At 33.5% G+C, this 14,560-nt stretch overlaps 1 protein-coding gene across 1 annotated transcript; it reads left to right on the top strand.

Annotated features, from left to right (window-relative positions):
- Window positions 1-7,884: 7,884 nt before the first annotated feature.
- On the top strand, window positions 7,885-9,207 carry LOC105784143 (uncharacterized). The gene has a single exon (XM_012609940.2). It carries the CDS (start codon window positions 8,040-8,042, stop codon window positions 9,036-9,038), a length of 999 nt encoding a protein of 332 aa, XP_012465394.1. The 5' UTR covers window positions 7,885-8,039; the 3' UTR covers window positions 9,039-9,207.
- Window positions 9,208-14,560: the final 5,353 nt, after the last annotated feature.

Below are 14,560 nucleotides of genomic sequence, written 5' to 3'. Positions count from 1 at the left end.
TTGGGATTCCTGTATCTTCTCAAACATATCCTGTTGCATCTTGTCTAACCGCTCTTTCACCTGTAGCTAAAGTCGGTCTTGCATCTCCTTCTAATACTGTTCGAGCTTTTCCAATCGCTGATCCATGTCTTTTGTTTTTGCTCGAGTACCGTATCAGTGTTGGGTTGGTTGGTTGGTTTCCAGGTTAACTGAGCAATGATTTTAGTTAATTAGGATCCTTTAACATTTCTTAATGCATATGATGTAATGAAATGCCAATGCATGAAATGAAAGCAAAAAGAGACGTTGATTCTGGTTCAATTCTTTATTAGAAAACATCGCTAGAAAACAAATCTCTTTACACAAAGCGGATATATATATATACGGTTTCACCCTTGTACTCCAAGTAAAGACATCGACCATTCAGATATTAAGATGCATCTCACGAATTTAAGCTCTTTTTTTGTTTGATCTAGGCCATAACTTCTTCCTCACTCACGTTCATTAGCTTCTTTGGGACCTTTGATGACTTTTGAATAAACTTTGACAATTTGGATCCTCAGGTCATGCATCAAAGTCATATATTCCTCTTGTTAGGCTTTTCGTGTCACGTTTTCTTAGACTATACTCGGACAACCGTATTATCTTCCACCTTATCAAGAAACCCGTTTTCCATGGCAAGTTCTCTATTAACAACCAAACGTGAATCAACACCTCTTCTCTATGATGAAATGTCATGCAGTCAAAAATGTCATGCAGCCAAAACAAAACACACAAGTTAGTATCATGCGTAAACTCATAATTCAACGTACACAGGAAATAATAAAGGTACCTATTCAGGACTCTTCTAGGGTTCGGTATAGCTCTACCTAGGGCAAGTTCCTAAGGTTTACTATATGAGGGTTAGTTTCTAGAGTAAGGGTACCTGAACCAGCAGATTCCTCGATCTTCACCCATTATAGGCTCATATGGATCGAGTTTAGTTCAGGGGAATACATTTCCCTATGGCTGCACGGAGATGAAAATCTCATGAAGACATAGGTACAGATGTATCCCGAAAGCGGTCCACTACCCTGCACGGAGGTGAAAACCTCATGAAGGACTAGTTTCTCGCTCCCACTTAAAGGGTAAAACTGACCATGTAATGTAAAATGCAAATGCAAAGTTGCCAAAATATCATGATAAAACATCAATGAGTGCGAAGGGAACTCATGAATTTTTTAAAAAGCTTTTGATTTTCGACACAAAGACAAATATAATCAGTTTATGGCTCGACTGTCTTATGTCCCCAGTGGAGTCACCAAGCTGTCGAAACCGTTTTTTGAAAACAAAAATTTAGTTGTCGACTTTAAAAATAAAATTGGAGTCGCCACCGATCTTTTATTAAGGTGTGATCGACTCACCTTAAAAATTATTTTGGTCTACGAATTTTGAGAAAACGAGTCCGGGAGTCGGTTACGCACGAGGAAGGGTTAGCACCCTCGTAACGCCCAAAATCGGTACCAAATTGATCATTTAATATCTTAGTGACGAAGGGTAAAAAGATTTCTAAAATCAGCTCAAATGATGAAATTTGAAAAAGGATAATCAATTGTTCAAGTCATGTAAAGAAATCGAGTCCCAATACGTTAGGGTACAATTCCTCATAATCCCCAAACTTTGAATATCACTTTTATTTTATGTGAAAATCTTCATTTTGAGAAAGTAGTATGCCACACCCAATGCGTTAGGGCACAACAAGTTAAGTTCCCAAAAATGATTTTTTTTTGGTGCTCCTGTATTTAAAATAAAGAATATTCTCGGTTATTTAAGACTAACAAAGAAAATCAAAACCCAATACGTTAGGGCTCAATTTCCCTTATCAATCCCAAACTTCAAATATTGCTTTTATTAAAAAAACCCGTTGAATCAAGAAAATAATCTTGATGTATAGTTAAAACCAAAATGTATTTTCTAAAAGGGTATGTTAAAGTTAATGTACAATATGAAACAAAACTTTAATGTAAAACATATATGAATATGTATTTACAAAATATATATATACAAGTACAATATACAAGCTTTGCGAATATGTGTTCACACATATTTAACACGCATAAATATAGGTATACATGAAAAGGTAAGTGAAGAAATATACTGCAAACCTATAACAATTCCTAAAAATATACATGTATATATGTAATGACAATAAAATAAGAGTATAAAAACATGCAGATGTGTATACGTTTTCAAAAATAAGAAAAATGTATTAGCATATATATATAAAATATAGAGTATATAAAAGTAAAAATAGAAAATAAAAAAATGAAAACGTATGTATATGCGTATATATTTACAAGAAAAGAACAAAAAATATATATAAATATAATATATAAATAAACTATGGAGAAAAATATATATATATATGTGTATGAAAATCAGTATGTATATAAAGGTATATAAAAATGAAGTATAAAATGTAAGTGTATATAAACTATAAAACAATATGTATGTATATAATATATACGGAATTTTAGAACCTTAGAAAAATATATATAAAACATGCCTATATAAAGTACCCATATGTATTGGTATAGAAAATGTGGCAAGTAATAATGATAGTAAGTAATGTAATAATACTAATAATGGTATAATAATAATAATAAAATAAAATAATTGAAAAAAAAACGATCCAAATTGAATTAAAACGGAAAAGGGGGCGAATTTAAAAGAAATTAAAAAATAGAACCAACTTGAATGCGCACATAACAGTGGAGGACCAAAAGGGAAATTATTCCCACCTTCCCAAACGCACTAGCATCAATGGGTTAAATTGGAACACACAAAAAAATGCGACTCAATTTGCAAAAAAACAAATCGGTTTGACTGAAGCGAATCACAAAAAACAGGGGCCAAATGCGCAATTACACCTTTAAAGCCAAACGCGCGGATCCTCCCTTTCGGGCCGGGTCACTTCACGGGTCAAAGCCTGGACAAAACGGTGTCGTTTTGCTCTCTTATTTAAAACAATTTCCTTCCTCTAAAATCATTTGAAAACCGAGTGAAAGAAAAAAAGAGAAAAAAGAAATCAAATGCCCTCTGTTAGGGTTTTGCCCCAACCCCTTGCGCCGCCATCCGTCCGCCGTGTTTTAGTCGCAACCGGTGGCCGGAGGCTCGCCGGATTGTGTCTTTTAACCCTTTTCGGAGCAGATTCGAAGGCAATGTAAGCCTCACCCTTTTTCCCCTTTTGTATTATTTATTTAAAAAAACAAAATATATAAAAAAAGAAAATAACAGAAAGAAAAACAGAAATCCAATTTCACCTTGAAAAAAATCTTTGTATTCTCAGTATTTTCTCAATTTTTGTATCCCCCCTTTACAGTACTTGAAATCGGCCTTTTATAGCCGAAATAGAAAAGAGAAAAAGAAAGAAAAAAAATCTAAAAAAATCTGTTCTGTTGTTTGTTGGCCCAATTTTTGCTCTTCTGTTTGTGTGTGTTGCTGCAGGTATAAGGCGAGGCGCGCGTGGAGGCACAACTCGCGCAAATGGCGGTTACTGTTGCGGAGGGGGTGGTGCGCATGGCTGCTGTGCGACACAAAGAAAACTGCTAGGTTTTTCCATTTTTGGGCTGATTTGGGTCAGAAAAATGGGCCTATAATTAGTTTAATTTTTGGGCCACTGTATTGGGTTTTGGTTCTGCATGCGGGCTCGTTTATTTGTTTAGGATCGGGCATATTTGGGCTCTACAGGCAATATTTTGCATTTTGGAGATTCGAGAAATCCTACCCTAACTTACGGGGTTTCGATTTTCTCGATAAACCTAAATGACCAAATATCCTTTTAAAATTAAAATACATGAAAGTTAAGTAAAAAAATATTAAAAGGCAAGCTTATTCTTGAGGTTTCAAAAGGTTGTGTCCTAACTCACGAGATGTGACATTTTGTTATCTTGAGAACGAGAGGTTTTTTAATTTTTGTTTTGGTTTATTCAAGCGATTTTCTTTTAAGTAAAAGTTAACATTAATAAAAAGGGATCGTATTCTTTTCGAATTTTCAATTTTCGACATTCAGACATTAATTAATCAATTAGGTACCAATTTTGGGCGTTACAAGGGTGCTAATCCTTCCTCGTACGTAACCGACCCTGAACCCATTTTTCTAAATTTCGTATACCAAAATTGTGTTTTAATAAATTAAATTGTTACGAGGTGACCGATCACACCTCATAAAAATGATCGGTGGTGACTCCCTTTTTCGTTTTTTAAATAAAGTCTACCCCGTTTTCAAAAAGAATGGTTTCGACAGCTTGGCGACTCCGCTAGGGACCCAAAATAAGAGAGTCAAGCCATGAGTTGATTACTTTTTGTCTTTTTGTCGAAAATTGAGAACTTGGTTTAAATGTACGATCCTTTCGTTGCATTTCATCCGTCTTTATTATGATCTTCATCATTGTGGTTTAATTGCTATGTCGGTTTAAGTTTTGATATCTTTTTGTACATTGCATCACATGATCGGTTGATCTTACCCTTTTAAGTGGGAGTGAGAAACTATTCCTTCGTGAGATCTTCACCTCCGTGCAGGATAGTGGATCGCTTTTGGGATACATCCGTACCTATGTCTTCGTGAGATTTTCATCTCCGTGCAACCATAGGGAAATGTATTCCCTTGAACTGAACTCGGTCCATATGAGCCTATAATGGGTGAGGATCGAGGAATCTGCCGGTTTGGGTACCTTTACTTTAGAACCGAACCCCATATAGGGAGCCTTAAGAGCCCACTCTAGGTAGAACTGCACTGAACCCCTAGCAGTCATCCAAATAGGTACTCTTTTCGTTATTTATGTTTTTGTACTGATGTGTTTTCTTTTGTTTCGATTATGATTGTATTGTATTTTCATCATAGAAAAGATGTGTCGATTCATGTTCAGTTTAATTTATACCTTGAATTAATAGTTGTTAACATATTGATCATTTTTAACTTCTTCCAAAGTCTAACTACCTTCTCTCTTATCGATGATAATTCACGTTTCATTTACTCATAAAATCTATTACCTATATTTTTGAAATAATATTTTCGATATAATATTATTTATGAATTAGGATTTTTAGGATGTTACAAATCCAATAAACCAAACAAGTAATCAAAATAAGGAATAAGGAGTCATTGGTACTTAATCTAACTACGAAATGGAGCATTAGAACCAGGTTTTGATAAAAATCTAAGTAGAGGCTCTGTAGATAATCTCCACCCTAATTTGCAAGAATTTTTCCTAACCGACCTAACAAAGATCACCATCAAAATCTAAGGAATGACCAACCAACATAGTTACTCAGTTGCTCAGCTATGGACTTTGAAAAACATTTTAATGGTAATCCATAAATATGGATCCAAAAGGAAACCACATTAAAGACTTATTAGGATGGACATAATTAAAGTCATAGTCCCATGGTGGTGTAGATGATTATCAAATGTCCATGGTACGTCATTCAAACACGAATCTTATTTATCATAGATCTAAATTGGAGTAAGAGAATCATCCAAAGAAGAGAATTGTGTAGGAATAACTAACTTCCATAAAAATTTCAACACAGAAATATAACATCTTGATTTTCTATTTGAGTCTTTTGCAATCGACAAAACCCTAAACCAATTCTTCCACCATACCAAATACACTACTACCACCATGAAAAGTAACTAAAAGCTGATAAAAACTACTAGAAACTACTTTAACTAAGAAAAAAAACTAGGAAAACTAAACTGTAACTACCACATTGAGGAGAGAGAGAATGGGTAGACCCTCCTATATTCAAGGATTTTAATCATTTTTAATCTAAGTTGTTTTAATTGGGATGTTTTAATTTCAGTTAATTATAATATGTTTATATATATTAGTATAAAATGAATATTTTTTAGCTTAATTTAAGCTAAGTTAAGAAAATTAAGACCGACAAGTGTTGGGTGCAATAATAAAGTACACTGCAATTTTAATGGGAGATATAAGTTTCAATATTAAATTGTTAGAAATAACAACCACAAATATAAAACATGAACTGTAAAATAAATATGAATAATAAAAATAAAAAATTAAGAATTAGATTTTAATTTTTATATTTTAGACTTTGTGAGACATACCCAAATTTTATATAATCAAGTTTTGCTCACTGCATACATTGGAGGATATAAAAAGGACTGCAACAAGCTTGATCTATTTCATTCTTGTCTTAATCAATTATTCTAGGTTTTAGGTTCCAGAAATCCTATTTCTATAATATTTCAAACAAGTAGGACTGTAAAAAGTTTATGCAATCTTGGTCTCCTTTCTTCAAAATTATTACTTTTTCATCCAACTTAAAAGATGAACAATGTATATGTTAAATCTCCATCATTCAAAGATCTAACTCTTATATCACATGTAAGCAACAAAAATCTAGAATGGAAAACAATAAACATTAGTTCTATGACTTTGAAACCAGCCACAAACTTTGTGAGGCACACCCAGACTTTATTTAACAAAACTATTAATAGTAGATACTTAGGGTTCCTTTAAGTATAACTCTTAGCCGGAGGTGACCATATTAAAACTATGACTTTTATAAAAGCAAAAACAAATAAACTTTTAATTAATAAATAAATAATTTAATTCCAATAGTTTTCGGAATTTTAATAATTTATTTTCTCCAACCCATCAAGGTAATATTTTATATACAGTTTTGATGCATGAAAAAAAAGTAAACTTTTGTCTAAATGAGGTTTTATAGTTAATTCTTGGTTAATGCATTATTTACCTCCAAAATTGAATTAAATTATTACTTTAATATTTAAAATATTATTTTGTCATTTTGATGCTTGAAATTTTTAATTGTGTATCACACTATCCAAGCATTAACGACGCTAAAAATACAAAGTTGGCGTAGTTCTCTCCTAGCATATCACATCGCAACATGTTATTAAAATTTTTTAAAATAAATAAATTTAAAATTACAAATAAAAAATATAGAAAATCTCCAAAATGTAAAAATTAAACCTTTTCTAAAAAATTCAAAGAAATAATATCATAAAGTTCGAAACAAAATATAAAAAAATTTAAAAGATCGGAAAAATATAGAAATTTTCCAGAAATTAAACAAATATACATTACTTTCTTAATATATATAATTTTTAAAAAATATTACAGAAAAATCTGAAAAATGAAAAGGAAAATATATAAAAGAGCAATAATTCAAAAAAAAAAAAGAGAAAAATATATGTACACGTACGGTGTATATATATACACTAATATAATATGTTATATATAAGTAAAAATAATTTTGTTTGTATGACCATAAACTATTGTTTTGACTTTTTGCTATTTTGATTTTTTTCAAAAAAAAGAGTTTAACTGAAGAAACGAAATTTCAAGAAAAAGAAAAGAACAACATTCAAGGTTATAAAAAGTACTATACATCCAGTTTCATTTTTTCTTTTTTCTTATTACGGAAAAGTATTTTTGAAAAGTTGAGGAAAATTTTAAAATTTTTAATTCATTTAGAAGCGCCACACAATTGAAAATTTCAAAGTAATTAAACTGATAAAAATATTTAAATAACAAAATAACAATTAGGTACAATATTGGGTACATAATACATTAACCCTTAATTCTTATATTTTAAAGTCAATAAAAAAATTGAAGAAGGTTTCCCTTCCTACTCCTATCGAGAAAACTTCGTAGCAAGAGCAGGAAGCGTGTTTGACTTGATTCCATTCAAACCCAAAGACTTTTCCATGGAATTACTTGGCATTGGCTCCTGGCGTGGATGAAACGATGGCTGACGAGATATTTTCGCCGTATTTCTAAGAACAAATAGAAGCTTCGACATTCCACTTCCCATTTTCCAATAACACCGCCTTTCTAAAACCGTGTAAATTTACCAATATGTTGACATTGACTTTTTGTTTTTATTTTTGGTAATAACAGGGCTAGTTTAAGATCAAAAGTCTCAATCCAATCCTCTATATCCTTCACATCACCATTCCTAATCCCTCTTCCATCTCTCTGTTCTCTTTCTCTCCCACCCTACAACTCGAAAAAACAAGAAACATCATGGATAAGGAGCAAGAAGAGATGCAATTTGTTGGGTTCTTTGGCATCTTCAACGAATCCTACAAAGCCATCTTTGAATGGAGAAAAATCTTCACCAAAATCACTTTGTCTTTAATCCTTCCTCTATCCTTCATCTACCTTGTTCACATGGAAGTATCCAATCTCTTCTTCAGGAAAATCATCCACAACGAAATAGAACTCGACCACACTCGATCAGGCACTCCCAAATACGAGAAACTATCTGACCTCATCTCCGATGAGTGGGCTTACTTTTGGCTTTTCAAAGCTGCCTACTTCACTCTGTTTTTCATCTTCTCGCTCCTCTCAACAGCCGCAGTTGTTTACACCATCGCCTGCATATACACAGCTCGGGAACTCACCTTCAACAAAGTCATCAGCGTGGTTCCCAAGGTCTGGAAGCGGCTGATGGTTACTTTCTTATGTATTTTCATCGCCATGTTTTTATACCACGTCGCAGCATTGGCTATCTTGATTGGTTGCGTGGTTTCAATCGGAGGAAGCAATTTGGGTTTCGCGGTGTTCGTTGTTTTAGCGATTTTGTACTTAGTGGGGTTTTTGTATTTGACCGCAATCTGGCACTTGGCCAGCGTCGTCTCTGTTTTAGAAGAGGCCTACGGTTTCAACGCCATGGTCAAAGGTAAAAACCTGCTAAAAGGGAACCTGTGGCTGGCGATGGTCATTTTCCTGACGCTCGGAATCGCCGCCGCCGTCATCCAGTTTGCGTTCCAGAGTCTGGTGGTGGAAGGAAGCGGCTCCGGCATGGCTAATAGGATTGCGTATGCAATTATTTGTTTGTTTCTGCATTCCATGTTGAGTCTCTTGGGGTTAGTTATCCAGACAGTGATTTACTTTGTCTGCAAATCTTACCACCATGAAAACATCGATAAATCAGCCTTGTCGGATCACCTGGAAGTATATCTGGGAGAGTATGTTCCTTTGACGGTAAAGGATGTTCAGCTAGAGCAATATCATGTTTGATTGATTTGAGTTGAAAGTAGATCAATTAAAATAATGGGTCAATGCTTGTAAATTGCAATAGTATATCTTTGAAGTCATAGTTGTGATTTTGATCAACGGTGTTATTTGTACGTAATCCACATATATTGTTGTAGTATGAAAGTATTATTTAATCTCTTTTTTTTTTGGACACGAACTTCGTTGAAACCAGTGGCAGTTTATTTGGTTATTTTTTATTGCACAGTTATATTTATTTTGCTAGAAATCACAATCCACTGAATTAAAATTTGGGCGATTTCACAACCAAATGATGTCTATTGCCGTATGCATTATTCATTCTACCGATTTTCATCGCCAAAGATAAGAGCAGTTTACTTTGGCAATAGTTTGAGGACATGCGTGAAATTAAATAATAGTTATTATGAAAGTATAAGTATGAGACTAGAAAATGGAGGAAGATATAAAGATGAAAGTGAATTACTAAAAATAGCATATACATATATATAGCTACAATAAAGGTAGGATTAAATCGTATGTTAAAAAAAATTGATATTTGACAAGAAAGTGGAATTATAGTAAAGTTACAAGTGTATTGAATTATTTGTTGATAATGATTGAATTGTAAGAAGTGCGGGAATTTAAATTGCTTCATTCATTTTGAGTAAGAGAAATGAAATAAATAAAAACCCATGTGATGCAAAGAGCATGTCATTAAGGAAACACTTAGTGTGTTGTTATGTTTTGATTCACACTTCAACGCCCACTATTCTGAAATTCTCTACGGTGCTCACTATTTAGTTTAGCACTACTGTGCCCATTGTTTTGATATGCATTTCAGTGCAATTGCCAATGACACTATGGTGAAATCAAAAGTGATGGCTCTACGTATCCTATGAGTTCTTTTAAGTCTACAATGGGCTATATAAGTGAAACATGGAAAGTGACTGATTGATAAGATTTGGTATACACTACACCAGAACAGGTTTTTAGCGGAAAAAAATGCCGCTAACGACAATGTCACTAACGTTTGCAGCGTTTACAGAAAAAACACCGCTAAAAGTCATGTTCTTTAGCGGCGCTCAATAAAAAACGCCGCTAAAGATCATGTTCTTTAGTGGTGCTTAAAAAAAAGACGCCGCTAAAGATCATGTTCTTTAGCGGCGTCTAGAAAAAAACGCCGCTAAAGATCATGTTCTGTAGCGACGCTTAACTAAAAACGCCGTTAAAGATCATGTTCTTTAGCGGCGCTTTCATCACAAGCGCCGCGAAAAGTAATGTTCTTTAGCGGCGCTTTTATAAAAAACGCCACTAATTTTGGGATTTTTGTAAAATAAAATTTTCCATTTTTTCAGCCCTCCTGTAACAACAAATCAAAAGCAACCAGATCTAAACCAGCCAAAAACAATAAATTTATATAATATTTCAAATTAAACGAATAAAATAATATTAATATCAATAAATAAAAGTGAATTCATACTTTTCTTTACAAAAATGTTAAAAGTTAAAATGATAAAAATATTTATGCAATACACTATGACGGCGGAAGTTGCATCACAAAACATCTTCATCATAATCTGTCATTGCTGTTGAAGTTCGTCATACTTTTTGCTCTGCTCTGCTTCTCTCGATGCCGCATCTGTTTTAAGTTGTAGCTGGAGTTCTTCATATTTCTTTTGAACCTCTGCTTCTCTTGTTGCTTCTCGCGCTGTAGCCTCTGCTTCTCTTGCTGCAGCCTCTGCTTCCCTCGTTGCCGCCTCTGCTTTAAGTTGTAGCTGGAGTTCTTCATATTTCCTTTGAACCTCAAATGTGGTCACTTGCATCTGAGCCATTTGGTCTTTTAACCTCTGAACTTCAGCTTGAGCCTGACTTCCCGAAGTCATGTATTGCTGCGAGCTGGATCCAAAATATTGGGTTGGACTAACAAAAGATCCTTGAAATCGAACCCGACCATACCTTTCAGGACCCAAAACTTCAATAATAATCCGGTTATCAATGTCTTCAGGATGAACAGAACTATCACTAGAAGCAATCGCTTCGTACTCCACCTTTTTATCCTTTAGTTTTTCCTAATAAATAAATCACATAGTTAGGAACGCAATATATATTAAAAAAACAAATGCAACATAACAATAGTCGCATTACAAGCAATGAATTAAACCATTAGAAAATAAACATTATAAATAACTAAAACAAGTCAAATCGTATTAAGTAAACGCACCATAATTTCACCAGCTTCAGGAGTCATAGCAGATCCATCTTTCTTCCTATGTGTAATTTCAAAAAGTTGAAGGCGTCCAACTTTTTGACCGGACGACCGTTCCTACAATATAGTAGTAAAAATATTATTTAATGGAAAGTTATACATATATGACAATATTAAAAAATTAAAAATACCTCCGCCTCAGCTACACATGCAAAACTTCTTGACCCGGCTGTGTGAGTGAATTTTTGTTTCTGCCTGCTGCTTTTTCCAACTCGTTCACGATCCTACGTTATGAAATTTTTAGTACGTAAATAGTACCAACAATGTTCCGTCTACATTCAAAATGGTACCGACACTGTTCACGATCCTACAATCCTACACATGCTTTTTCCAACTCGTTCACGATCCAACTCTGAAGATTTTCTTTTGATTTTCCGTCTACATTCAAAATTGTACCGACAATGTTCTCGCAGACATTTTTCTCAATATGCATAACATCAAGATTGTGTCGTAATAGGTGGTGCTCCCAATAAGGCAACTCAAAAAAATACTTCTTTTTTTCCATAAGTCCGCCTTGTTAAGATCATCCTCTTCATCGGAGTCATCATCAACTTCATCATTTGATCTTTTATTTCTTTGCGTGTTTGCCGGTTGGTTTATCTTCCCATAACTAAAATTCATATCTTCCAATATTAACAAGATTTCGATCCACTTGTCTGTGAAGGAGCTTCTCTGAACTCTTCAGTACCGTCAAATGCTAAACTCTGAAATCTAAATCTATGATTTTCCGGTAACCACTGACGGTGACCCATGTAAGAGAACTTCTTCCCATTGTATAACCATTGCGAACATGTTTGTGCAGCACAACAAGGACACGCATAACGACCCTTGGTACTCCAACCAGATAAATTGGCATAAGCGGGGAAGTCATTAATGGTCTACATCAAAGCTGCACGTAAATTAAAGTTCTCCTTTCTCAGCACATCGTATTGCTCGACAGCAGCCCATAATTATTTTAACTCTTCAATAAGTGGCTGTAAATAAATGTCGATATCAATCCCGGGCCCTTTCTCTCTAGGGACAATCATAGATAAGATAAGGGAAGATTACTTCATGCAAATCCATGGAGGCAGATTGTAAGGAACAACCACTACTGGCCAAGTACTGTACGCAGTACTCATGATCTTGTAAAGATTAAATCCATTAGATGCTAAGCCAAGCCTCACACTCCTAGGATCGTTTGCAAAGCTTGGAAATTTATTGTCAAATGATTTCCAAGCTAAAGAATCTGCCGGATGCCTTAATAATCCATCATCGGTTCGTCCATCATGGTGCCACGTCATAGACTTCGCTATCTTCGACGACATGAAAAGCCTTTGAAGCCTTGGTATCAGCAGAAAATACCGCAAAATCTTGACCGGCTTCTTTCTTGGCTGTGCATCATTTTCATCGTCGTTCCCATCTTCTGTGTTTCTATTTATCCAATGTGATTGGTCGCACATATGACAGCACTGTTGGTTTCTCCGATCGCCCCAATACAACATGCAGTCATTCAGGCAACTATGGATTTTGGTGCACCCAATACCTAAATCTTTTATCATTTTCTTCATATCCTTGCATGATTGAGGGATTTTTGCAAACAGAAACATCTCTCTCAAAAACTCTAACAGCATTGTCAAAGAGTTCCCGGTCCACCCTCCCAAACATTTTGACTGAAAAAGACGAATGCAGAAAGATAATTTTGAGAATTTTAATCCCTCATACAGTTCTTCGTTCATGTCATTAAGTAGCACGTAGAACTTCGCCGCTTCTCCATTCGGCTCTTCATGATGTACACTTGTTTCGGGTTCGGTAAAAGCATTTCCATCGAGATTACAATCATCAAATGCCACAAAGTCGGCTGGGAACGACTGTAAACCATGATTGTGAATATTAAATGCTTCCCGCAACATCCCTTCCATGTCATCCCCTCTAACAGTCTGATGGTAAGCAGTACTATCATAAGATACATCCATCCTTGAAGAGAAAGTACTAAGCGGGCATTCTCCATGAAAAAGCCATTGTTTATAACCCCGAACAAACCCATCAACAATTAGATGCTCGTATACAACTTCACGATAATGCCAGTTTATGTTGACACACTTCTTACACGGGCAAAGAATCATGTTCTCTTGGCTTGCATATTGAAATGCAAAATTTAGAAAAGTCTGTACTCCATTTCGATAATCGTCGCTTACCCTTGACAAATTCATCCAAGACCTGTCCATTTCTTATTTCTTGAAGTCTGATTTTTACCAGAAATTACAAGGGTAAGTTGTTCAGTGGTAAGTATAAATGAGTTATGTAAGTATATCATATGATATATATTTATGTATTAATTAAATTATGTAAGTTATGTACGTGTATGTATTATGTAAGTTATGTATTAAGTAAGCTATGTAAGTTGTGTATTATGTAAGTTATGTATTAAGTAAGCTATGCCATTGTGCATTATGTAAGTTATGTAAGTTATCAAAGTAATGTACGTTATGTAGTTGTAAGTTATTATGTATTATGTAAGTTATGTAAGTTAAATGTATTATGTAGGTTATGTAAGTTGTGTAAGATATTTAAGTTATGTAAGTTTTGTATTATGTAAGTTATGTAAGTTATCAAAGTAATGTATGTTATGTAAGTTGTAAGTTATTATGTATTATGTAAGTTATATAAGTTATGTAAGTTAAATGTATTATGTAGGTTATGTAAGTTGTGTAAGATATTTAAGTTATGTAAGTTTTGTATTATGTAAGTTATGTAAGTTATCAAAGTAATGTATGTTATGTAAGTTGTGTTATTATGTATTATGTAAGTTATGTAAGTTATCAAAGTAATGTATGTTATGTAAGTTGTAAGTTATTATGTATTATGTAAGTTATGTAAGTTATGTAAGTTAAATGTATTATGTAGGTTATGTAAGTTGTGTAAGATATTTAAGTTATGTAAGTTTTGTATTATGTAAGTTATGTATGCTATGTATTATGTAAGTTGTTATGTTATTACATAACTTATGCAAGTTTACATATAAGCTTGTAGATAACTTATGTAAGTTAATATGTAAGTAATATATTATGTCATTTATATAAATTTTTTTATAAGTTATGTATTATGTAAATTTATGTATTATGTAAGTTTACATATAAGTTTGTGTGATAGTTATGTAAGTTTATATAAATATTAATAAGTTATGTAAGTTCTTGTACATACAAATTTTGGTTATGTAAGATATGTATGATGTAAGTATATCAACGTTATGTATCTTATTTATAATTATTTATGTAAGTTATGTAAGTTATTTAATTTA

This window comes from Gossypium raimondii, chromosome 2 (assembly GCF_025698545.1).
Source record: "Gossypium raimondii isolate GPD5lz chromosome 2, ASM2569854v1, whole genome shotgun sequence".
Classification (NCBI taxonomy): Eukaryota; Viridiplantae; Streptophyta; class Magnoliopsida; order Malvales; family Malvaceae; genus Gossypium; species Gossypium raimondii.
Note: the sequence above shows the minus strand (reverse complement) of the source record. Positions and strands in the feature narration are given on the sequence as shown.